This window comes from Patella vulgata, chromosome 1 (genome assembly GCF_932274485.2).
Source record: "Patella vulgata chromosome 1, xgPatVulg1.2, whole genome shotgun sequence".
Classification (NCBI taxonomy): Eukaryota; Metazoa; Mollusca; class Gastropoda; family Patellidae; genus Patella; species Patella vulgata.
The window spans coordinates 3577447-3604816 of record NC_065879.2 but is presented as its reverse complement, the minus strand read 5'-3'; the positions used below and the strand labels follow the sequence as shown (position 1 = coordinate 3604816).

The following is a 27370-nucleotide window of genomic DNA, read 5'->3' as shown; positions in this document are numbered from 1 at the left end:
CATTGATGATTAAATGAAATAAATGGATAATAGAGACTATATTTTTTTTATCGTACAGACTTTAGTAATGATGATCGTCACTAGGCCCCAAATTCAATCGCTAAATTCTTGATTCAGAGTGGATCAATTTTACTAAATTTTTTTAGCAAATCGTGAGAACTGCTAGCTCGTTATCTAGTCTCCAATAAAGTATCTTCAATGCAACAGTTGAAGGGCTATGAAGTCAAGGTAGTCATACTGTTACCCCGTAAATCAACACTCTGGACATTTATTACTTTAAATACAGTAATATTTTTGATCTAATGTACAATGGTTTATTACTATAAATACAGTAATATCTTTCATCTAATGTACAATGGTTTATTACTATACATACAGTAATATCTTTCATCTAATGTACAATGGTTTATCTACTGAATATAGCGAATAGACGGCAAAAGGGCATAGCGGTCCACAGCTCTTTTTTTTGTTGTCAGAGTATGCCAGTATTCTATACTTGTGCATAATAAAGCAATCATATAAGTCAGTCAAGCAGGTAAGCATCAATTATGTAGGTTAATGAACTCTCAATGTAATATGATGCACCTAATGAATAATTTTAAAATAGGTGTAGGTAATTTTAAAACTTGTAATTAAGTTTATTTACATAATATTGAGAGAGAGAGAGAGAGAGAGAGAGAGAGAGAGGGGGGGAGAGGGAGAGAGTTTATCTCTAGACATAAACTAGGTTATTTTGAGACTAACATATAATTCAATTTCATTTCAATAATTCGCTTGCGCGTCAGGGTCTTTAGCAGTGGGAGGAAACCAGAGAACCCAATGAAAACCCACGAGGTTGGATAAATAATATTATTAACCAAGATATGAATTTTTTATTTCATGTAACTAACATTCTGTTACCGATTCGTTTCATATCGCATAATATAGTAACTATCAAACATGGGTATAAGAATGTGCACATTTCACTAGAGTCAAGATAAAAATCACTATGATCTGTGTAGACAACGCTTGAGTACCCTCAGATTTTTAGCGAAGTATCAGTATTTACATACTAATACTGAAGTCAATAATGCAGCCTGGGAATAGTAACGTCACACAATCTGTGTGAAAACTATTAATACAATCCAGTGCATGGCATAACATATACTGTCTTAAGTACAGTACAGTACAGTATGTATGCTCCTTAATTAAAATCTTTGACAGTTCATTAATAACTGAATGTTAATCTTCATGAAATGCACAGTTAACATAAGACAATCTAATGAATTATAAATCTGTTTTAATGGTATATTCTTCATGAAATGCACCGTTAACTTAAGACAATCTAATGAATTAAAATAGCTGTGACTTGAATCTGTGAGTAAAATAAGTGATGTGTAAAATGTGTTTATTGTAAAGTGACATCCTATTTGTTATATATCCAGCTAGTAAAACGCACACAACATTAATCCCACAATATACCCAATCTTGTTAAGGAGTCAATTCAAGGGGAACAATGAACAAACAAATTGTTGACCACCTACCTGGTCATGTTGTTTGTGCTGGACAAAAGCTAGTTCTTTGATGTTTATTATTGATTCTGTTTAACAATTTGAAGAGAGAGAGAGAGAGAGAGAGAGAGAGAAAAATGGGGTTTAACATCCACTGGACACAAACTAGGTCATTCCCGGACTAACATATGGTCCAATTTTATTTCAATAATTCGCTTGCACCGTGCAAGTTGCACGTAGGGGTCTTTCGCAGTGGGAGGAAACTGGAGGACCAAGAGAAAACCCACGAGGTTGGAAGACAACTCTACTCCTTGTCACTGGGGAATCGAAACCACACCGGTCTTTAGTGATGGGAGGAAACCGGAGGACCCGTAGAAAATCCACAAGGTTGGACAGGCGACCCTACTCCTTGTCAAGTACAACAGGGGAATCAAAACCACGCCATCCAACACTCCAACCCCCCAAAACAACCACATAAAAGTGGGCGTATATAAACAAACGATCTGATTTTATCAAGATCAAAGATTCTTTAATGAGCTAATTGAGACAATTTAAGAGATTAATTAGTGAACTGAAGTTTAAGCAATATCTTTTCCCATATAAATTTTACAGAACAAATCAAAAAAGAGTGAGAGAGAGAGAAATGGGGTTTAACGTCCACTCGACACAAACTAGGTCATTTCAGGACTAAAATATTGTTCAATTTTATTTCAATAATTCACTTGCGCGATGGGGTCTTTAGCAGTGGGAGGAAACCAGACGACCCAGAGAAAACCCACGAGGTTGGACAGGCAACCCTAATCCTTGTCACATACAACCAGGGAATCAATGACAGACTTTATGATACAGCGTGCATGCACTAACCATTCGGCCATCCAACTCCCCCAGAATAAATCAAACAGTATGTTATCTATTATTCTATATCCTTTACTGAACTCCGACGTGTTTTCCCCTTGGCAGTGATGCAGGACGGAGGGCCTGACAAGGACAGCTGTCTAGTTCTTCGAATGAGACGAAAAACCGAGGTCCCGTGTAAACATTGGAATGCACGTAAAAGATCCCTTGGCAGTTGGAATTCGATATTAGAGTAGGCGATAGTGCCGCTGCCCGGGCAAAATTTCCCTAATAGCACACTGTATGGCGTATGCCCGTCTTCATTAGCCCAGTATAGGAGCAGAACAGTAGGACGTTAAACCCAATTTCATTTCATTTCATTTCATTTCCTTTACTGAACTCAGCCTATTCTTTAGTGAATCACCATGTACATACAGACAAATTTCATTCCTTTACTAAATTCTTATTTGAAGCCAAACATCTGTATCAAAAAACTCTGAATATTTACCCAAAAGATTATAGTTTCAAGGTTAATATTTGGAAAGGCCGATTTTTTATCAATGGGGAAAATATTTAGCAATTTTAGAAGTAGTTTATTGAATTTTATTATGCAATTTAAAACGCTATTTTTCTCATGTGGTCAGTATGTATATATCCTAAGTACATATAGGTCATGTGACCAGGGGATATCAAAGTGATATATTATACTGTCTTGTCCCTTAATGTTTGGTCACATGCGGTCACATGACAATAGCCTGTATATCATATTCTGTACGCCATTTATATCTGTCGTTTGGCTTTTGAGGGGGAACAAACGAACATGTAGTGTACATGAATGAGATCATTACCAAATCATTTCGGGGGGAAAAATACTTCGAAATATTACACAGGTGAAGGACCTTGGAAACTTTATCTTAAACAGTATATAAAGGTATTATGTATCATTTTTCTATCTTTTTTAAAAATAATATGTCAATTGGAACCTTGATTCTTTTCAAATTTTGTAATAATTTGATAAGATCTGTCCTCTATTGACTGTGTTTAGATTGTTGATATACAATGTATAGAGGTATCTTACTTCTATCAGAACCTTACACATAAACAGACATGTGGGGCCTGAAAAAATATGCAAATTACCCTCTAGCATGATAATATTAAAGGAGATATTTCATTTATTTATGTAATATATACTGATTTTAGTAAATTAACCAAATCTATTTCTTCTGTTTACATGAATTCACTGTTAGTCGTAATTCTACCCATTTCAATTAGACGGGGATGGATGGCTAATGGTTAGCACATGCACGCTGTGTCATTGAGTCAACTGGCGTGGTTTCAATTCCCTGTTGTACGCGACAAGGAGTAGGGTCGCCTGTCCAACCTCGTGAGTTTTCTCTGGGTCCTCCAGTTTCCTCCCACTGCTAAAGACCCCTACGTTCAAGCGAATTATTGAAATAAAACTGAAACATGTGTTAGTCCCGAAATGACTTAGTTTGTGTCGAGTGGATGTTTAACCCCATTTCTCTCTTAAATTTCAATTGACAATCATTTGCATCTGGTTCAAGCACTGATATCATGAAGGCAATCCTCATCCTGTAGTAAAGTTTCTGAACGAGGCATCTACGCTTCCAAATGAGAGAAAGGGTTTAACGTCCACTCGACACAAACTAGGTCATTTCAGGACTAACATATTGTTAAATTTTATTTCAATAATTCACTTGTGCGTAGGGGTCTTTAGCAGTGGGAGGAAACCGGAGGACTTGGAGAAAACCCACAAGGTTGGACAGGCGACCCTACTCCTTGTCATGTACAACTGGGGAATCGAAACCACGCCAGTTGACTCAATGACAGACCTTATACAACGCTCACGCGCTAACCATTTGGCCACCCAACCCACCACGCTTCCAAATGAAGGGAATACAACCCTGACAAATTCCAGGGATTGACCACAGGGATTGTATGTAGTAGGACTTTACCCACATGGCCACCCTGGCTCCCAAAACATACATACAAATATAAGTACAGCAGTGCAAGTTGTATTTGATAGATCCACGCAAGATAAATAAATTGTTACGAAATAAAACAAAGGAATCATACTAACTACCAATTATATCTTTGGCCTTTTACATTATCAAATTGAGCAATTACGCAAATGTTAAGGACCTTTTAACTGGCTATCAATTGCAATTTTAAATATTTATGTTAATAAGGTAAAAAAAATAAATACTTTCAGAATGTGTAATGCCAATTTAAAAACATGGACAGACAATTTAAATTCAATGACATTTTGATTTTGCGGATTACTCGTTAACAAAGGCAAAAAGTGGAAACTGTGCATACAATGCATCTACTGGTATATATAGAGTCCTTTGGTTTATTATAATAGAAAATAATAGGTTGTCTAGCAACTCAATATCTGCCCACACCAGCTTTCTCCACCAAACAGCTTTTAAATTTTGTTAAAATATGGGCGTTACTACGTTTATGGTTTGCACTAACTTTGTAACATACAATATGATCAATACATTCAAAAATATCACATAAAAATATAAGCTCGAAAATATTTGATGGTTATTTTCCTAGAATGTATAGAAAATTAAACCCATAAAATCAGTTTCCACATTGCTTTTTTGACCTTGAGTGTATTGACAAGTACAACCTTATAAAGCAATTTAAAATGTTCGATTTAGAGGTCAAATTATTAAACTCATAAAAAACATCTTTAAAAAAACACTAGGCTTCATTCTGTCAACATTGTCCCTCTAAAACTGTATGCTAGAAATTGTTTTAATCTGTTTCAGAGAGCTAACTAGAACATTTGAAAATATTGTTTCCTTAAAAATGCATTAAGTAAAAGCTACATCTGCCTAATATAGATCTTTCATTTAAGTTTGGCCTAAAATGTTATATAAATCATTAATTAGACATTTATTCACATGCCAAGCCCATCATCAACTCTCTAGTTCATCTGAGGCTTTTGATTTTCATCGTATTTAATCACGATTGCCAGAAAATAATTTAAAAATGGATAATCAAGATTTTGTTTATTATCGTAACAACGGTACCAATGACAATCGAGATTACACTGTTCTTCAAACTGCTATAACTCTGCTCAGAGTAAAGCAATTTGAATGAAATTTTCAACATATTCCCTTTTCAATACCTATTTTCGAGAACAGTCAGCTCTTTATCTAAATCTTACATAATGCATCTTTAATATGTATATACTATGTATTGGGACATTTTTTAAATATAAAGAATTCCCAGCCTTTATTTTTTACAGGAACACATGGGTGACATTTTTATGTTAAGTTTCAAAATTATCCGATCAACCATTGGTTCAAATCTTGTGGAAATTAAAATTGTAAAAATCTTTCTGTCATTCACACATCGTCATCCATGTGGAGATTTGATAAAGTCGCAATAAACTCTAATCTGGCAGGGATGTAAACAAAGCCTCCATTTGGAGATTTGATCAAGTCGCAATAAACTTGAATCGGCAGGGATGTAAACAAAGTCTCTATTTTTTTATGAAAGAGATATATGATACGATGACACAAACACATTTGCATAATAACCATAGTGACACGATGTTAAATGAATTCATGTTTTTGTACTGATGAATGATAATAGAAAAGCCCTACAGTAAGCAAATGTTCAGATATTTTCCTTAAAAACTCTGGACTATTATTATAAGGAATAACTGTATTTATTCGTTTCTTTTCAAAAGTGTTCTTCCTTAAAGATTACTGATCAATTATATAATAAATTATATCAGGTTTCAATGAAAATTATCTTATGCTAGGTTCCCACTATCACGATTCGTGCTACGATTGAAATCGTGGTTTTAATCGTGGTGTAATCGTGGTGATCCTATCAGGTCTTATCATGCATTGAGGTCAGTCATGGTAATCATGTTGACCGTATTGAAACGTAGCACGTAGCACGCTAGCACGTAGCAGATCTTGGACGCAATAGAGACAATTATATCGTAACGCATCGCACGACAGTGGGAACCTAACATTAACTGCAGAATGCAACAAGTGTGCAAACTATTTTAGACATATTAAATATTTTAGACATATTAAGTTATTTTGGCAACTAGCAACGGGTGAAAAGCCAGAGGAGAGTTCACTGTATGAAAGACGATGTTGTCTTTAATTGCTGTCCATCTATATATATATTTTTGACTGTCGTTTGTCTGTCTGTCTGTTTGGGGTTGGCGGCTACACTAGGTCTGCCCCGAGTCTGAAATTTGGGGTATAGGGGTAGCTCGGACCGGGGAGTAACATAGGCCAGGTGTCGTTAGTCTACCACTTCCGGTTTTGGAGTTATGACCCCCGGGCGAAGTCTGTCTGTTCGGGGTTGGCGGCTACAATAGGTCTGCCCCGAGTCAGAAATTTGGGGTATAGGGGTAACTCGGACCGGGGAGTAACATAGGCCAGGTGGCGTTAGTCTGCCCCGAGTCAGAAATTTGGGGTATAGGGGTAACTCGGACCGGGGAGTAACATAGGCCAGGTGGCGTTAGTCTACCATTTCCAGTTTCGGATTTATGACCACCGAGCTAAGCCGGTCTGTTCGGGGTTGGCGGCTACACTAGGCCTGCCCCAAGACTGAAATTTGGGGTATAGGGGTGGCTCGGACCGGGGAGTAACATAGGCCAGGTGGCGTTAGTCTACCACTTCCGAGCGAAGCCGGGTATCCTGCTAGTTTACCATAAAATTCAAAGCCCGAGTAAATTCTCAGATTATCCCCTGCTCACGTCTTTTTTCGTTGTTTTTATCTCAGAAACTGTTGTATGTTTAAGTCTCGCACTTTTTCAACCTCCATTCAACATCAAGTTTATCAAGATATACATCAAGCATCTCCAACGCAGAGAGGTCAGACAATAATAAACTCTCGGTGTCATTGTTAGCCTGTGAATGTGATATTTACTGGATTTGGTCCGATCTACCTCTAAATGCTCATTGTGAATTAAATCAAAAAATGGATAATCGAGACTATGTTTTTTATCATAACGACTTTAGTAATGATAATCGAGGCTAGGCCTAAAATTCAATCGCTAAATTCTCAGTTCTGAGTGGGTCAATATGACTGAAATTTTCAGAAAATTCTTTTTAAATTATCTAGTTTTCAACTATTATAGTGAGAACTGCCAGCTCTTTATCTAATTTCCCATAATGTATCTTTAAGATAAGAGCTTAACGCCCTTTATTACCAACAATATCGGACATCTTTTTGTTGACATTTATAAAATCTGCACTTTTGTATTTGTACAAGTATTTGGGACATGAAATTTTCAATGATAATCAATTCTTTATAAGTTCTTTTAATAAATCAAACTTCGAGGTCGGCACGTTTAAAGTTTTCCGCTCAAATAGGCTACAACTAGTCACTAATCCTGACTAAACAAACCCTCAAAATGAATTTTATAGAGGGCCAGAGACAGGCTTGACGCTCAACAATTAAGATCTATTTGAAGAGACACTGCGAAGTGATTACCGTAGTTGTTGACACAGTATATATTTAAGCGTTACTCAAATCACTGGCTTTATTGTTAGAGGCAGAGAGTGGTCCACACCTTGAGTTATAACTATACAACGTACACCAGGTGGAATACATTATCAATGAAGTATGACATCTAAATCACCATAGATTACAAATGGATTAAATAGCTCAATTAGTGGCAAATAGTTGGTACGTATCCATTTGATTGTCAGTGTTTTCATTCGATTCCATTTTATCTTAAATCATTGGATGCTTTCTTTTTTAAACAGCAATACAACACTTGTTACACAAACCACCAAGATTTTCAAAGTGGAAATAGTGCAGTTTTAAAAAAAAAACATTGTTCTTCTCATTATTTAAAATAAAACAAAAAATAACTTGATTATCAAAAGGCCAATTGTTCAGTTTTTAAAAAAAACTTGTTTTGTTCATAATTTTTTAAAAAAAAACAACCAGACTCTCGTTTTAATCAGAATTTTGAAAAAGACCTTAAAATTATGGAAAGAAATTGTGTATGTAGTGTTATGTGTTTTTATGTCATGTATACAGGACAACAGGTTATGCAAAAGCATATTATAATAATATAAGGATGATAATAAAGATGATAATATGTATTATTCATTGAAATGAATTGAGGTTATCAAACTTTGTGCATGCTTTAAAATAATTTGGTTAATTTATGTCAAGCTTTGAAAAACATTAAGATAAATTTTCATCTATGATTCAAGTTTATTGTAAAGATTAGATCATTGCTTTTTTATAACTTTAGATAGAAAAGAAATGAAATGGGGTTTAACATCCTACTAACTGCTCTGCTCCTATACTGGGCTAAATGAAGACGGGCATACGCCATACAGTGTGCTATGAGTGAAATTTTGCCCGGACAGCGGCACTACGGCCTACTCTTTTATCGAATTCCAACTGTCAAGGGATCTTTTACGTGTTTTAGATAGAAAGACGGAAGATAGTTAAAAGTTTACTCAATGAAAATGCTATGAAGAGTACAAGTTATGAGTAGAGAAAGGGTTCTAGAACTGGTTTTCAAATAGCAATGCTAGAATTAAATGTATACGAATCAAAATCTAAATAATTTCTAAACAATTTTCTTTTATATACTAAAATATTAATTCAATATGCTTCAAGGCTTAAAAGATAGGTTGCCAGGCAATGAACATACACTTACTGGTAGTTTAATTCGTCATCTAAACGTTTACTGTTTATAAATTAATGAAAAGGTTTTCTCCAAATTCAATTTGAAGTTTTCAAAAGAATTTCTCTCAAATCGGGGAAAGCTTGAAAATGACTTTAATTACAAATTACAAGGGAAATAACTCTGCAAGTAACTGACAAAAATAATTCTGAATTTCGATCGCGTTCATTCTTATGACTAATCAATCAATGGCTGCCATATAATTGGTTTAACTTTACAAAGCCCTTTGGTTTTTCATTCCATACTAATCACTATATTCTTTTCTGTCCTAACAAGCAGGATCTTCTTTTTAGTAGGTTGGCAGAGAGAGAGAGAGAGAGAGAGAGAGAGAGAGAGATGGGGTTTAATGTCCACTCGACACAAACTAGGTCATTTTGGGACTAACATATGGTTCAATTTTATTTCACTAATTTGCTTGCGCGTAGGGGTCTTTAGCAGGACCCGGAGAAAACCCATGAGGTTGGACAGGTGATCCTACTCCTTGTCACATACCAGCGACTCGAAACCACATCAGTTTTCTCAATGTCAGACCTTATGATACAGCGCGCACGCGCCAACTTTTTCGGCCATCCAACCCAACAAAGGTTGGCAGCAATAATCACTAAGCCACTGTGCTCCTCCCCCATCTAGTTAGATGAACCTACACAACTCTTTCTATTCAAGCGTTTTATCAACATCTGGGAGTAAACTATACGGGTTGTTTTCCTCATATTCAAAGTTTTACCTGTTCAAACAGGATTATTTCTTAAACTAACAAGAGCATCGCTAACGCAGCAATATACGTCCACATTCCTGTTTTGTTTGATATGGTCCAGTTTGCATTGAGGGTCTGTGAAATAAAACTGGGTTGTAGGACTGCTATCAGTTTAACACTTCGTTCACATTAACAGAACACAATTTTTATTTTAAAACAATCGATGTCTTTATTCCAAAAGCATGACGTTTCGAATAGGTATGCAAAGTTTCAAAAGGATCTGTTAAGAATTGCGGTCTGTAGGCAAAACACAAGACACACAAACATTAGGCGTGGCTCTGTGCCTAGGGGTCGAGCATGCACCAAAAATAATAATAGAGGTCGGCCTTAGGATTAAGGAATAAGTATAAAAAGTAGCCTTAGGCTATAAGGAATAAGTATAAAAAAGTTTTCAAGATGATCGATTAAGAAATGCGGTCTGCAAGTGACACACAGACATAAAAAAAGAAAATGGGCGTAGCTCTGCCACTGGGGGTTGGGTATTCACCACAAATAATAGGGATGTTCCTTAGGATAGAAGGAATATGTATGCTAGGTTTTAAGGTGATACGATAAGAAATGCGATCTGTAGATGACAAACAAATAAATAAATATAAGGGATGGGCGTGGCTCTGCCCCTGGCGGTCGGGCATGCACCAAAAACAATAGGGATCATCGTTAGGGTATAAGCAATTCATATGAAATTTTTTCAAGACGATTGATTAAGAATTGTGGCCTGTAGGTGACACACAGACATAAAAAGAAAAGAAAATGGGCGTGGCTCTGCCCCTGGGGGTAGAAAAACAATAGGGATCATCGTTAGGGTATAAGCAATTCATATGAAAAAATTTCAAGACGATTGATTAAGAATTGTGGCCTGTAGGCGACACACAGACATAAAAAAGAAAATGGGTGTGGCTTTGCCCCTGGGGGTTGGGCATGCACCCAAAACGATAGGGATGTTCCTTGGGGTACAAAGAATAAGTATGCATAGTTTCAAGATGATACGTTAAGAAATGTGGCCTGTAGACGATAAACAAACAAATACAAAAAATGGGCGTGGCTCTGCCCCGGGGAGGCGAGCATGCACCAAAAACAATAGGGATCATCTTTAGGGTATAAGGAATAAGTATGTTAAGTTGATACGTTAAGAAATGCTGTCTGTAGATGACAAACAAATAAATAAATATAAGGAATGGGCGTGGTTCTGCCCCTGGGGGTCGGGCATGCACCAAAAACAATAGGGATCATACTTAGGGTATAAGCAATTCATATGAAAATTTTTCAAGACGATTGATTAAGAATTGTGGCCTATAGGCGACACACAGACATAAAAAGAAAAGAAAATGGGCGTGGCTCTGCCCCTGGGGTCGGGCATGCACCCCAAACGATAGGGATGTTCCTTGGGGTACAAAGAATAAGTATGCATAGTTTCAAGATGATACGTTAAGAAATGCGGTCTGTAGATGACAAACAAATAAATAAATATAAGGAATGGGCGTGGCTCTGCCCCTGGGGATCGGGCATGCACCAAAAACAATAGGGATCATACTTAGGGTATAAGCAATTCATATGAAAAATTTTCAAGACGATTGATTAAGAATTGTAGCCTATAGGCGACACACAGACATACAAAGAAAAGAAATTGGGCGTGGCTCTGCCCCTTGGGGTCGGGCATGCATCCCAAACGATAGGGATGTTCCTTAGGGTACAAAGAATAAGTATGCATAGTTTCAAGATGATACGTTAAGAAATGTGGCCTGTAGACGACAAACAAACAAATACAAAAAATGGGCGTGGCTCTGTCCCTGGGGGTCGGGCATGCACCAAAAACAATATGGATCATCCTTAGGGTATAAGGAATAAGTATGTAAAGTTTGAAGATGATCACTTAAGAATTGTGGCCTGTAGGCGACACACAGACATACACACATACACACACACACACACGCACAGACAGGGGCGACGGCAATATATGAATGTGGACGTATAATAATGTGTCCATTTATATGGCGCCAAATTCACAAAACATATTCATTGCGCATACGAAAACTATATGCAAAAGTTCATTGGCTCTACGTTTTTTTTAAATTTTTGTAATGAATTTTGAAAAGATGAGTTTTTAATCGAAAATTTAAGATTGGCTTTAATATAATTACACACAATACATTAAGATTGACAAATAAGTAACAAAACGCAGTTCAACTGGGAGTGAATCCAACTTCTAAATTTCCACTTTGGTATTACTAGTTGATTGAGATTGTTTGAACGCAACTGTCTTTTAGGAATATACTGTTGTATTGATTCACAGAGATAACCAGGAGCTCTCCACTGACACAATGATAAGTTAGGCAGGGTACTTTAAAGCCGATCCGGGCTCTAACTGTAACCAACGAAGGGTTTGTTGTACTTGGATTATGTGGCCGCGATATGAGGATCCTGTGTGCACTCTTGCTGTGAGATTCTGGATTCGCTGAATTTTAGTTGAGTTTGAGGAAGACCAGTGAGAAGACTATTAAAACAAAACTTTCTTGCCAGCGGATCTGGTTTTCAAATCATTAAGATTAATGTATTTAAATCTAGTCGGTCTTCGTATAACCCTATATTCTTCCATTAACCCCACACTTTAAAAACAAACATGTGAGCAAAGAAGAAAGCTATAAATCGACTGAAGAAATAAAATATGTTTAAAGGGATGTAAATGTCAAGAGGTCGGTATTCCTTTTTAAAATCATATATACACATTGTACTATACTGAATTTCTACTAGATAGATTTAACAAACAGGCGGAAGATTCCGGCTCCGAGCACACCAACTAGTGACATCCAGTACAAACAAATAATGCTAATAGACTCAAAATTTACATTGCAACATCAAGTCGCTTCAAATTAATATGATTAAAAATACATTATGTAAGAGCTTAATCTGCCTATTGCAGATCTTTCGTTTGGCCTCAAATGTTATATAAATCATTATTAGAATGCTAAATCCATAATCAACTCTCTAGAGCAGCGGTTGGTTGAATTAGTTAATAATTTAATTTAAAATGGATAATGGAGACTTTGTTTATTATCGTAACAACGATAGCAATAACAACCGAGACTACACTATTCTTCCAACGGCGATTACTCCGCTGAGAATGAAGTAATTTGATTGATTTTCTATATATTATCTTTCCATTCTCTACGGTCTCACTATTATAGTGAGAACTGTCAGCTCTTTATAACTAGAAATGGGCGTGGCTCTGCCCCTGGGGGTCGGGCATGCACCAAAAACAATAGGGATCTTCCTTGGGGTATAAGGAATAAGTATACCAAGTTTGAAGAAAATCCAGTAAGAATTGCGCCCTGTAGGCGACACAAAGACACACGAAAAGAAAATGGGCGTGGCTCTGCCCCTGGGGGTTGGGCATGCACCCCAAACGATAGGGATGTTCCTTAGGGTACAAAGAATGTGTATGCAAAGTTTCAAGATTATTAGTTAAGAAATGTGGCCTGTAGACGACAAACAAACAAATACTAGAAATGGGCGTGGCTCTGCCCCGGGGGGTCGGGCATGCACCAAAAACAATAGGGATCTTCCTTGGGGTATAAGGAATAAGTATACCAAGTTTGAAGAAAATCCATGAAGAATTGCGCCCTGTAGGCGAACCACAGACACACACACACACACACACACACACACACACACACACACACACATACATACATACACACACACACACACACAGACAGGGGCGACGGCATAATACGTTCACATTATGAATGTGGACGTATAAAAAAACCCACTATGAGCTACCATGAAAGATATATATATAAAAAACAATTTAACCACCAAAAAAGACAATTTGTCCATCAACACAAAATTGTATTTAGTGCATGTCTTATCATAATACAAATCTAATACAAACAACTAAAAAAAATCTTTATTCTGTTTACACAAGTAACATATTAATAAATTGTTGGGTGTGTACATTATACTCTGTACATGTAGTACAACCTTCATTAAAGATAAATCATGGAAGATTGATAAAGAGCCGGCAGTTCTCACTATAATAGTTAAAAACTAGATAATGTAAAGGAAAATTGCTGAAAATTTCAGTCAAATTGATCCACTCTGAACCTAGATTTTAGCGATTGAATTTTCCGCCTAGCCTTGATCATCATAACTAAAGTCAGTAGGATAAAATAAACATAGTCTCGATTAAATCATGAATGAAAGTTGAGCAGCAAATGAGACCCTAATCCAGTAAATATCGCCAGCTAGCGATGACATCGAGAGTTGATTATGGTCTGGATAAGTTAATTAACGTCTAATTAATAAGGTAGATGACATTTCAGGCCTAAAGAAAGACCTGCAATAGGCAGATTTAAAGCTTGCATAATGTATGTTTAATGTAGCAATATAGTTAAACCAACCATGTCTAGTATTAGAATACACCAACCTGGGTTATATTGCGAAATAACTAAACTTTTTAAAAGATACAGGTTTTTATTATAAATTTTAAATATATGTAATATGTTCTATTTTAAATGTTTATATGCATAAAAAATTGTTTTTTTATTTTTTTAAAATTTGATAAAACTGAGATATTGTTTTTATTTATGCATATAATATTTTGCGATATGATTTAGCCCGTCTCAAAAGAATCATCATATGTTTGGCGCAATATAGCCCGGTTGGTGTTGACTTGCCATTAAATAATATTTCATTCTTACAATATGATCCTCAACAAACTTACGTAATCTTACAAATCTCCAGATTTCTCAAATTTAAAGGTCACCGGAAAAGTTTTTTTTAAATAATGCAAGGAATTATGTCAACATATCCTTTCCATAAGTATAACACGATCCCGAATGTTAGCGATTTCCACCGTTCTCCATGAGTAGTTGTAACTTTCCGCCAAGACTAATCTTAAGTCTGAGAATACTTTGTGAACTCGAGGGGCCAGGTATTTTTCTTGTCCAGTAATCGGCCGTTATTTTATTTAAAAGGACAATTAATCCAAAGTTGAAAACACTTTGAGAAAATTATATAAAAAGCTTTTCTTTTAAAAAAAACTAAAGCTAAATTTTTTAAACTGTTGCTTGTTTCTCGTTCTTCATGTGTAATTGAAGTTAAAAATATCTTTTATTTACATGTATGTGGTTTTTGCCTTTGAAGGAGTTTACTAAATGTCACCTCGCTTAATACTTTGGAGGATCCACTAATAATGTCAAAGTCATTTAGTCCATCAGACAAGGTCATGGCCTGTAAAAAAAATTGCACTGCCAACAAAAGTCATCTTTTTTTTAAAATTCTGATCGGTCCAAAAGGGGGATAAAAAAAGAATGACAATAGAAAACTTGTGTAAATCATGTCTTATTTTCCCACACCTGACAAATAAAATGATCATGCTAAGGACAGTTAGTCAGATTTAATTTATCCTACATCCTGTAAACATCCAGACATATATACCCTTAAGCTAAACCTAACAACAGACATTTATCATAAAAACAGTTATTGTCATTTATTCAACAAGAGCAACAGTGGGTTAAATCAATCTGAGAGAGAGAGAGAGATAGGGTTTAACATCCACTTGACACAAACTAGGTCATTTCAGGACTAACACATGGTTCAATTTTGATTTCAATATTTCGCTTGCGCGTAGGAGTCTTTAGCAGTGGGAGGAAACCGGAGGAGCAGGAGAAAACCCACAAGGTTGAACAGGCGACCCTCCTCCAAGCCACATACAACCGGGGATTTGAAACCACGCCAGTTGACTCAATGACAGACGTTATGATACAGCGCGCACGTGCTAACCATTCGGTCATCCAACCCCCGTTTAATCAACCTAGAGACATGTTAAGCTGGAGGATAACTGAGAAAACATATTTTTTTTAAACAAAGAGACCATAAAAAATTCAAGTTGATAAGAAGATAGGTTGCCAGGCAACGAAACATACACCCACAGCGGTCAACAAGGGTTATCGTATATTTTTTCTTTTGTCAGTAATTATAAGAAATCATTAGAATTTGTTTTGATTATTTGTGTATAAATTTATATTAACTTTAGCCACTAGAGCATCCATTTAAAGTATATGTAAAATATAATAATACAGATCTGTATCTTAAATCAGATAGGCAAAATCACTGACAGGCATACAATTTTATTTTCTCATAAAATATAGCTACGCTTGCGGAAACTTTTATTACTTTGACTAAATATGCACATGCATGATTGAAATAGTACATACATAATACATCAGAATAAACCCACAATAACCAGATCAAATATAACGAGACAATATTAACCATAAAAACTGACTAGTACTAAAGACGAACTCTGCAAATAATGTTCACCATATAATCTCTTTTGAAAACCTCAGTGCTTTTCTAAATTTATTAAAAACATTTTATTTTTGATAGAAGATATTCATTCAACAAGCACGTTTACCTATGAAGAATATAACACGCAGTTACTGTGCTTTTTTTTTTATTATTAAAGTGACACTAAACGCTTCATATACAAAGTCTGACATTTCAACAATATGGCGTGATGAATGTCTATTTTAGAACAAAATGAAATGAAATGAAATGGGGTTTAACGTCCTACGCTTCTGCACCTAACCTGAGCTAATTGAGGACGGGCATACGCCATACAGTGTGCTATGAGGGAAATTTTGCCCGGGCAGCGGCGCTACGGTCTACTCTTATAACTGCCAAGGGATCTTTTACGTGCACGCCAATGTGTACACAGGACCTCGGTTTTTCGTTCCATCCGAACCACTAGGCAGCTGTCCTTGTCAGGCCCTCTGTTCTGCATCACTGACAAGGGGAAACCACGCCGGAAAATCAAGATGAACTTTCTCGGCCAATGCAGGGATCTAACACCCGACCTCCAGGCTAGCGAGCCAGCGGATTACCCACGAAAAAAATAGAGCTGTGCATCTAAACCAATATGATTATAACACAGATCCTATTTCGTTTCGTTTTTTATATTCAAAATTTCGTTTTACTTGTCTTTACTACACTAGGATCTGGAAGAGGTCTTATATTACTGGCATTTTGGTTGAAGTGAGTGAGCCAATGAAACGGTCTCTTACAGCAACTTCTGGGCGTGCCATGCACGGAACTGTGGATAAACCACTAGGAACGTCAATGCTGATTGATTGATTAATCATAGGACGCGACCTTCCACTACAACTTGTCAGATCTTCAAGTAGTGTAGGTGGTCGAAAATACAAAAAAACAAAACGAAATATAGATCTTTATTTCAATCAGATTGCATCTAATCTCAATAAAAGCGCTTCTCAATGTTAAATGTTGAATATGTTTTACATTAAACTTGGTGTTTTACATTAAACTTGGTGTCTGCAATATTTTGTTTAATCAACAAAAAAGAATCTTTTGTGAGAGAGAGAGAGAGAGAAATGGAGTTAAACTAACACCCACTCAACACAAACTAGGTCATTTTGGGACTAACACATGGTTCAATATTATTTCAATAATTCACTTGCACGTAGGGGTCTGTAGCAGTGGGAGGAAACCAGAGGACCGGGAGAAAACTCACAAGGTTGGACAAGCGACCCTACTCCTTGTCACGTACAACTGGGGAATCGAAACTGGTCACACCAGTTGTCTCAATGACAGACTTCATGATACAGCACGCACACGCTACCCATTCAGCCATCCAACCCCTCTAATCAACAAAAAAGAATGTTTTGAAAATCAATATCTCATTTTGATCAAACAGTACCTTTAAAGTTTGTCCAAGTGATCCTATTAGTTTTGACTATAAAAGAATTCATCTGTTATTGAGTCAAACGGTACAAATACATGTATAACTCTATAAAGAGACGCATGCCGTATACAATAGCACAATACAATACATTAATACCTTACTGAAAACAAACTTGAACAGTCTGATCAAAACATGTATAACGTGAGAACAGGATTTTTACTATATAAAAGCCATTAACGTCCGGTTAATAGGCTGTCATTAATGTCCATTGGCTTATTGTAATGATAAATATTTGAACATCTACAGTAAAGTAAGATTTATGTCTATATAACCTATATTGTATTGTATCAAAGTAGTTGTAGTAGTAAAGTACAAACTGAATATAGTGACTAACATATGGTTCAATTTTATTTCAATAATTTGCTTGCGCGTAGGGGTCTTTAGCAGTGGGAGGAAACCAGATGACCCGGAGAAAACCCATAAGGTTGAACAGGCGACCCTACTCCTTGTTACGTACAATCGGGGATTCGAAACCACGCCGGTTGACTCAATAAATGGCCTTATGATACAGCACGCACGCACGTGCACACCATTCGGCCATTCACCACCCCCCCCTCAAACTGAATATAGTATAGTAGCGAAAGGTCGCGTCAGGGGTCATACAAGCAGCTCTTGACCCTATGACATCAGACATTTGATTAACCAACTAGTGTTGATTTTTGTAGTGGGTTAGCCACAGTTCCGTGCATCTCACACCAAAAACTCGCAGTAACAGACCGTTTCATTGGCTAATAATAACTCTTCCAGATCCTAGTGTAGTAATGACAAATAAAATGAAATTTTGAACTATAAAAACGAAACAAAATAGGATCTGTGTTTTAATCAGATTGGACACTAATATTAATAAACATATGAAATAATGACTTAACGATGACTGTAAAAAAAAAAATGATTGTGTAAAGCTTAATTTGTGAAATTAAACAATTCAACTTGTTATTTTGATATACATCTTTTCAAGTAGATCCTGTTACCTTAAATCATATACACCCACACTAAGCTACAAACATTATATAATGAAATTAGTCATATAAATCATTTAACATGTAGGTCTGTTATTGGATAAATATAATATAAATTATTCAAATGAATCATCTTTTGTCCGCGATATCAGATAGGTGGAAGATGGCGACAAATAAAGCTGTTTCACACACACACACACATAAATCATAAACATGTAGGCCTGTTACTGGTTAAATTAAAGTTTGATAATACAGTCCTTACATTTAAGGGGAGCTTTTGTTCCTGCTCCTCTCGACGCACGTCGGCTTTCCTTCGAAGGAGTCATTAAAGACTCCTGCAAATTAGATAAATCGCTCTCCTAAATATTGAAATATTAAACTACTTTCAGTTTTTGTTTACTTTTTAACTGCATATATTCAAGGTATCAGGAGCTTTTTATGGCTCCCACACAATTTTATAAACATGAAGCCCCATAATATAAATTATTAGATGGTTTACTAGAGATAAAACACTCATTTTACGACATAAAAACAAGCTCATATATTGGCTATCAAAATATCAAATTCAGCCCTGAGGCGATGATCATCTCATAATTGTTTTCATTTGTTTCCTACAGCTACACAAAGATACAGCATCGTTTTTTTAAATGCTGATTTATATCTACCCCACTCATACATTTATTCGCCCTTCTTTTAACTATTGCATTACCGAAATTGGATATTAAAATAACAAAATTATATATTGTTTATTCTATATGTATGTGAGTGGTTTCTTTTTAAATTTAAATATGTAACATATACATGCAAATATAATTTAGCATATTCATATTCATATTAGATCATATATCTGGCATTTTCATTATCTGGCATGTCCATATTAATTAGATCAAATTTCAACATTAGTAATTTCCACCGTTCTCCGTCACAGATTGTTTACTGACAGAAAGTTACGACTACTCACGGAGAACAGCAGAAATTACTAGCGGTGAAATTTACCTGTTGCAGGTAATATTGACATTCGGGTTCGTGTTTTACTTATAGAAAGGATATGTTGAAATAATTACTTGCATTATTTAAAAAATTTATGATGCTTTTCCGGTGACCTTTAAGTGCAATAGATAAGAACTCTTCAAAAGTCTTTATTGAAATTTATAACATAGATACATTTGAATGTTGTTAGGCAAGATGGCCAACAAAAATAAACACCACTATTATTTTACACACTCCTTGTTCTAGTCTCCGTTATAACAGAACAATATTATCTATGTTCTCAATGAATATAAATGAACTGTAGTGAAATGGGGTTTAACGTCCTACTGTTCTGCTCCGAACTGGGCTAATGAAGACGGGCATACGCTATAGAGTGTGCTATGATGGAAATTTTCCTCGGGCAGCGGCACTATGGCCTATTCTTATATCAAATTCCAACTGCCAGGAGATCTTTTTATGTGCACGCCAATGTGTTCACGGGATATCAGTTTTTCGTACCATCCAAACGACTAGACAGCTGTCCTCGTCAGGCCCTTCAATGACTATAGGGTGTGGAAACATTGGTCTTAAAGGTATCAATTGATTGAGACTACTGCACCAAAAAGCTGAGAGAGAGAAATGGGGTTTAATGTCCACTTGACACAAACTAGGTCTTTTCAGGACTAACATATGGTTCAATTTTATTTCAATAATTGCTTGCGTAGGGGTCTTTAGCAGTAGGAGGAACAGGAGGACCTGGAGAAAACCCATGAGGTTGGACAGGCGACTCTACCCCTTGTCAAGTACAACCGGGGAATCTAAACCATGCCAGCTGACTCAAAGACAGACCTTATGATACAGCGTGCATGCGCTAACCATTCTGTCATCCAACACCCCGATTAAGAACACATGTATTATTAATATTAATGACCAACTTTTTGATAATTAATTATAGATATCAACGAGTAAGCTTACTCTTACATCCCATTATTTAACTATCTTCTACATGTTGTATGAAAGTTAACAATCGTTACTAATAAAATATGTCTCAATACGAGTAACACTGACAGTTTACCTGTTAAAATTTCCATATTTGATAAGATTTACTTACCATGCTTCACTGATTAAACAGGTAGAAAATGGTGTAAACCTCTTAAAATATGTCAAAGCTACATGTAAATTATTGGAAATGTCAAATAGTTTTATCTTATTCATATTTCAATAAATTTAATCAATACTTAAGATTTCTAAACAGTGTTGTATATATAAGATTGTCATGCCGGTCGTGAAAAAGATTTCATTATAAAAGGTTGACTTGCCAGTCAATGAATTTATCAATGAGAAAGAATTCGAAAAGAAAGAGTTTACAGCACAGTAAACACATTGAAATAAAGAAGGTATTGAAAAGTTCAAAACTGATAAAATCTAAGGGTTTTGTTGTGGAGAAATCACCTATAAATGTAGTTATACAAGTTTATATATGAACTATATTGATAATGGAGCAAAGGATAGTAAGGAGAGATATAAACTTGTATACCAGTAGCAAGATCTATAAATTACGGAGTACAACTCATCTATATTAGATTATAAAAACAGAAAATATGGCAAATTTTGTGAAAATAGGTACGTGTACACATTACCCTTCATAGTTGAATGCACATACATGTAAATGTTAGAAAAGGGCTAAAAAGGCTGAATGTTTTTCTAAATTAAAACTGAACTTCTGTCTTTACTAAATTGGTTAATTAATTTTACAGTATTTGCTAGAATTTGTATGCTACATGACCCATGGTTCATGTTTCTTTATTAAGGTCAAATGAGTTAAAATGTATCTTAAGTCCCGGTTAACTTTATAAAAGGTTTATAATGGATCATTAGCCTGATTTAGTCTCCACATTTTGTAAGTGCAATGTTTCAAAAGTTAGTGTTAAGTAATTTAATATTTATCTTTCACAAGTCTATTATAATCGCACCTCTGTATCTTCAACACCTGGGGTGAAAATAAAGGTGTGGTCACCATAAAACACAGATCAAAATACCTGAACAAAAAATTGCTGTATACTGGTAATTCAATGTTTACTAGCTCAAAGTTTGTAATTTTTAAAAAATATATGTTGTACCTGATAATTTGTGCTTGACAACGTCTATATGACAGGTGATATATATGTGTGTAAAGGGTTGATTATATACTGATTTGACTGACTGAAAAGTGCTAGTGAGGCATAATGCAGCTGAAATGTGATTTTAAGCAGGACTGTACAGAGACCATAGCAACATTACTTGAGAGTGAGAGAGAGAGAGAGAGAGAGAGAGAGTTTAACTTCCACTCGACCAAAACTAGGTCATTTCGGGAATAACATATGGTTCAATTTTATTTCAATAATTTGTGTGAACGTAGAGGTCTTTAGCAGTGGGAGGAAGCCGGAGGACCCGAAGAAAACCCAAAAGGTTGGACAGGCAACCCTACTCCTTGTCACGTACAGTTGGGGAATCGAAACCACACCAGTTGACTCAATGACACACCTTCTTTAGCAGTGGGAGGAAGCCGGAGGACCCGAAGAAAACCCAAAAGGTTGGACAGGCAACCCTACTCCTTGTTACGTACAGTTGGGGAATCGAAACCACACCAGTTGACTCAATGACACACCTTATGATTGAACACGCATGCGCTAACCAATCAGCCATCCAACCCCCCTAGTGACACATAGTCCCAAGGGATTAAAAATCTAAAGTTTGTACTGCATGTGTACAATTAATAGTACTATTAGTTCAAAAACAAATTACAATCACTGAATTAGTTTATAAAAGATCTTAAACAGTAAACTTTTATTAAATTTCAGACTCTAATGTCTGCACAAAATGTTGAGTCAGTCAATATGAAGAGTCTTTGACGTTCATAAAATGTCCAGTGACGTTACAAAATAATGGCAGCCTCTAACAAATTCTGAATAAATTTTCTTTCTCTTTTCAGATGTGCGAAGTATTTTCGTTTCCCTCCTCGTCAAAAACCAGGCTTTCGGTTACAGAAGTAATACAATTATCCAACATGGCGAGCTATGGTCTACCAATCAATCTTCTCTTTTGTAAGTTATGTCAAAAAGTCTTTACAGATCCGAAACTCCTGCCTTGTCTTCACACCTACTGCCACACTTGTCTTCAAACTCAACTAAATGAAACGGACAAAATTACTTGTACTTTGTGCGGATATTTCATGAATTCTCCAACAGGGGGCATTAGTGTTTTAACAACCAATATATTTGCGGAACGAGTTGTAAAACAGTACATCAACAAAATACAAGAATTCGCCAGCAATGAGAATACTGGAGACCCCAACACAGATCAAGAAACCGTTTCAACATTGATGGAAAAGGCCAAATATTCACCAAGTAGTCTATCCCTGTTTTCGCTACAACGGAGAGATACATTCAGTTCTCCTGGTAACAGAGACATAAAAATGTCGTCTGCTACAACGGACAAAAATGGCAACCCTTCAAGTATAATTTCGGCACAACCCGATTTGGTACAGAGTCACGCTTCTGCAGAAGACACTCTACATATCATGGTTGATAAATTATCCAGTCACATGGACCATAAGTTAATGGCTCTTCAAGGGGAAGCACTCCGAGTAACTTATGCTATCGACTCCATAAACCAATCTGTAAATAATTGGCGAGAAAAAAGATATCGGTTAAAACGTAAGGTGGAAGAAAGGTCCAATATATTACAACATCAAATTAGACGACACGAGAAACGTCTGCTTGCTGAAGTCGATAGTCGATATCATGAGGAAAAAATGATGAAAGATGCAGAAAGATCGAAACAAACTTTGCGACAAAACTTGAAGGGAATTTTACAAACCGTTGAATTTTTGAAACAGGTACAGGAATATGCGACGGATGAAGAAATGGTGGCACTCAAAGATCGTCTAATGTTCTGTTCTGTGAATATATCCGAGGTTCAGATGAAATGGCAAGAGTTACAACTGGAAACACCTACAGAATCTCCTGACGTACTCATGTCAGCTAACTTCGGCCAATTGAACAATTTAGAACAATCTTCGGTCGTCTTCATTCCTGGATCTTTAGAAATGGAAAGAGATTTAAGTGCTGAAAATACATCTTTTAATCAATCTATTTTTAACGAACGTCTTTTAACTTACTCTACCAGTCCGCCAATTTCCAGGCGCGTCAAGCGTCAAAGCACTAGAGTAAGCGAATCAGAAAACGAGGCCGACGTAAGTTTTAGTGATGCTTCTGTAACTGTCGATCAATTTCGTACCATGCGGGAATCATTCAAACAAAGACGCAGACAACTTTTGGAAGGAAATTCCAATACAATGGACACACATCCTTTTACAGATAAACCCTTCCAAACTGAGGTACCCATAGCATCATTATCAAATCGGAAACGTGTTGTGTCCTTGGGTGGAAATGCAACAAACTACTATCTTGATAATCCTGAATTTGAGCACCAGGCACAAATTCCATCATTCACTCAAGCTCTTCCGCCCAACGCAACTTCACGAGATATCATGGAACGAAACGAAATTTCACGCCAGATGGCCCACCTGTCGCATGAAGACAGAGAAGATAAAATAAAGCGCATGCAAAACTTGCGTGAAAGTTGGAAAAGGCGTAAAGAAGTTTTAATGCAGAATGACGGGTACATCAGTCCAAAATCAAATGATACGATAACTTTCGAATACGAGGCTGCTGTCGAAGAGATTGTAGAACAACCAACTGCCATTAATAAACAAAGTCGTATGAAACAGTTAAAGAATCGATTTAGTCAAATACGACAACATTTCAAACCTGATCAAAATCTGGATGCTTCAAAAGCTGATCAAGCGTCACCACCAGATGGGGTTATCCTTCGAAATAAACCCAAAGAGAAGAAAGAAAAAAGATGGTCCGGTATTTTTCGTACAAAAGATTCAAAACGTCGAAGCCTTTCTTCAAGATCTAGTACAGAATTTGTAATTGAAGATGATAATAATGAAGACTCTCAGGAAAATGAAAAGGCGGAAACTGAGAACCTTACTACTGAGAAAACACAATCAAATTCTCGCAGTAGTGGGCTCACACGGACTAAACTTCAACTAATGAGAGCAAGTGTTCGAAAGAAGACACAAAGATGGCGTTCTTTTTCTTCTAACAATAATTATAAAAAGGAAATGAATTCCGATGACAAAGTGACAGAGCTCTGATAGTTTAACGGCTCTTCATAAAACAATTGTGCTTATATCAAACACTTAGAGGCATTATGGGAGATTAAATAAAGAGTTGACAGTTATCGCTATACTAGTTAAAAAATAGATAACGTAAATAGAATACATGTATGTTGAAAATTTCAGTCGAATTGCCCCACTCTGAACCAAGATATTGGCTTTTGAATTATAGTATAACTTTGATCATCATTACTAAAGTCGGTACGATAAAAAAACAAAGTCTCGATTATCCATTTTTATGTTTAATTATTTTTCTAAAAATGTATTCCAATCCGCTAAATAACACTGGCTAGTGATGGCATCGAGAGTTGATTATGGTCTGGATAAGTTAATTAATGTCTAATTAATAATTTAGATAACATTTCAGGCCTAAAGAAAGACCTGCAATAGGCAGATTTAGCTCTTGCATAATGTATGTTTAATAACATTTATAATAATGGTGTGAAAAAGTTACACAAAAATACAGAACTGATTTTCTTTTTAAGATTTATTTTTAGATTAATTATGAGCAGCTTCACACAGATTTTTAGAGTCAAAATTTCTTACGACCGATTACAAACAATTCAAGATAATTACGCATTTACCTGTAAAATTTATATATCAATGTGTTCCAAGAATGCAAAGCTCTTATTTTACAACCCATATTTTTTTTTTCATAATAATGTGACACTTTAATCACATATTCATTTACAAAAGATGAACTTTGCTTATTTCTTTATTTCAAATGTATTTAAAATACAGATGTGCCCTCATCCTTTGATGTTGGCGTACCATTATATCAAATAATCATACGGGCAATGTGCCAAGCGTAACTTGTTAAAATATTGAGCCCAAGTGACGTATTTCATTGCAAAGCATGTGCGATTGTCTGTATTTTAATTTGTTTAATGGTTTCGAGCTTAAGACATTGCGTAATATATTGAAACAACAATTTGTGACTGATGTCCCTCGTGTTGTTTCAATATATTACAGTAGAATCTGTATGAGCAGCCACTCCTATTCCGCGACATCTCCTTGTAAGCGGTCACGATAAATTCCCCCCGTAGAAATTCTGTTGTTTCATCTTTTTATTCAACGGTCACTCCTCTAACGTGGCCAGCGGTCACTATTTTACTAATAAATTCAACAAAACATCGCCCATTCAACAGCCATTGTTGAATGATACCATCTTGTCGTTCTTTGTAACACCCCCGCTAATCCCGTGAGTAGTAGTTAATTAACTGGACCCCCACTGATCAGGTAAAAAGAAATGTAAACATAACAATCAACCCAGGATTATCTGTTAATTAATCTTTTGTTTTATTAAACGACTAACCTGATCATTGTTTTCACGCGTAACGACACATTATTTGATACTGATTGAATAAAATAAAAGTACCGAGTTTTGTCACGATCATCTAGTATCTCTCTTAGCGCCTCCTATAATATTACATACAGAGTTACACCCCCTGTAAATAGGTGATAAAATTAGCGATGTTTTTTGTTCATGTGCTTTTTTGATAAAATAAAATGAATTCATCGATTTTCTTCACAAAAATGGATAAATATTATCGCATGCATCACAATGGTAGACAGTAGTTTCAAAGGTTGGTACAAAATGACAAGTTTACAGAAGTTATGTCCGAGATTTGAGTAAAGAATTTGCGTCCGGCGCAAGATTCAGCGACGGCCAAATTTACCGCTTCCAATGCATCCAAGCGTAATATTTAATTTATGTCGGCACAAAAAGCAGCGAGATTTTATTAAGAGGCCACTCCCGTTAAGTTATGTCCGAGATTTGAGTAAAGAATTTTCGTTCGGCGCAAGATTCAGCGACGGCCAAATTTACCGCTTCCAATGCATCCAAGCGTAATATTTAATTTATGTCGGCACAAAAAGCAACGAGATTTTATTAAGAGGCCACTCCCGTTAAGCGGTCAGTTGTGAAAATTCCCTTGGGTGGCTGCTTAATGCAGATTCTACTGTACTTAATGTCTTGCTCTCGACCATTAAACCACAAAGATCATGCAAATTATAGTTGGCGAAAGGAAACTAATTTATTTTAATGCTTGCTTCCTTGTAACACAATAAATTTGTGCAATGTAAATTGTGCCACTTTACAAGATTGTTTGTGAAATATAACTTTTCAAAATGCACTTTTAACTTAGGTTGCCAGGCAACGAAACATACGCCCACAGAAGCTAAATCGTCCGAGCTATCGACAAGGGTTGTCGCATATTTATTCTTTTGTAGGTAATTGGGGGCATTTACAAGACAATTTCATACAGATTAAATTATAATTTTTGTCGTTTGAGGGTTCACAAGTAATTTACAGGATATTTTGAAATTTGACAGACTTTTTCATTTTACTAATTTACATGATGCATATAAATTTCATACAGATCAGATGATAACTTTTGTCATTTGAATGTTCACAAGGTTCACAAAGTAAAACAAGGGCCATAACTCTAACTTGCTGATATTCAATAGGCTTTGTGGTTTCCCTAATCTAAATGATGCCTAGAAATTTCATACAGATTGGATGATAAAATTTGGCGTTAGAGTGTTCACAAGGTTCAAAGTGAAACAAGGGCCATAGAATTCTTCTTTTTACTAATTTAAATGAAGCATATAAATTCCTACAGATCGGATAACTTTTGGCATGGTGAAACAAAGTG

The 27370-nt window shown here is 35.9% G+C and overlaps 2 protein-coding genes across 5 annotated transcripts in view; one reads left to right on the top strand and one right to left on the bottom strand.

Annotated features, from left to right (window-relative positions):
- Positions 1-27370, bottom strand: part of LOC126808487 (zinc finger CCCH-type with G patch domain-containing protein) — a 48868-nt gene that overhangs the window by 4253 nt on the left and 17245 nt on the right. The gene's annotated exons all lie outside the window — the stretch shown is intronic.
- On the top strand, positions 432-26815 carry LOC126808478 (uncharacterized). 4 transcript variants are annotated; one of them, XM_050533213.2, is made up of 2 exons: positions 432-535; positions 22458-26815. In XM_050533213.2, the coding sequence occupies exon 2, from the start codon at positions 22458-22460 to the stop codon at positions 24690-24692; it is 2235 nt and encodes a 744-aa protein (XP_050389170.1). In that variant the 5' UTR covers positions 432-535; the 3' UTR covers positions 24693-26815. The 4 variants fall into 4 exon arrangements, with proteins under 4 accessions (XP_050389170.1, XP_050389167.1, XP_050389168.1 ...); XM_050533210.2 differs by lacking the exon at positions 432-535 and adding an exon at positions 3127-3255; XM_050533211.2 differs by lacking the exon at positions 432-535 and adding an exon at positions 7828-8021.

Coding starts and splice junctions, on each gene's coding strand:
- LOC126808478 (XM_050533210.2), top strand. CDS start 3,160: ATGAGATCATTACCAAATCATTTCGGGGGGAAAAATACTTCGAAATAT. Junction 3,256..22,457: donor ATCTTAAACAGTATATAAAG/GTATTATGTATC, acceptor TTCTCTTTTCAG/ATGTGCGAAGTATTTTCGTT.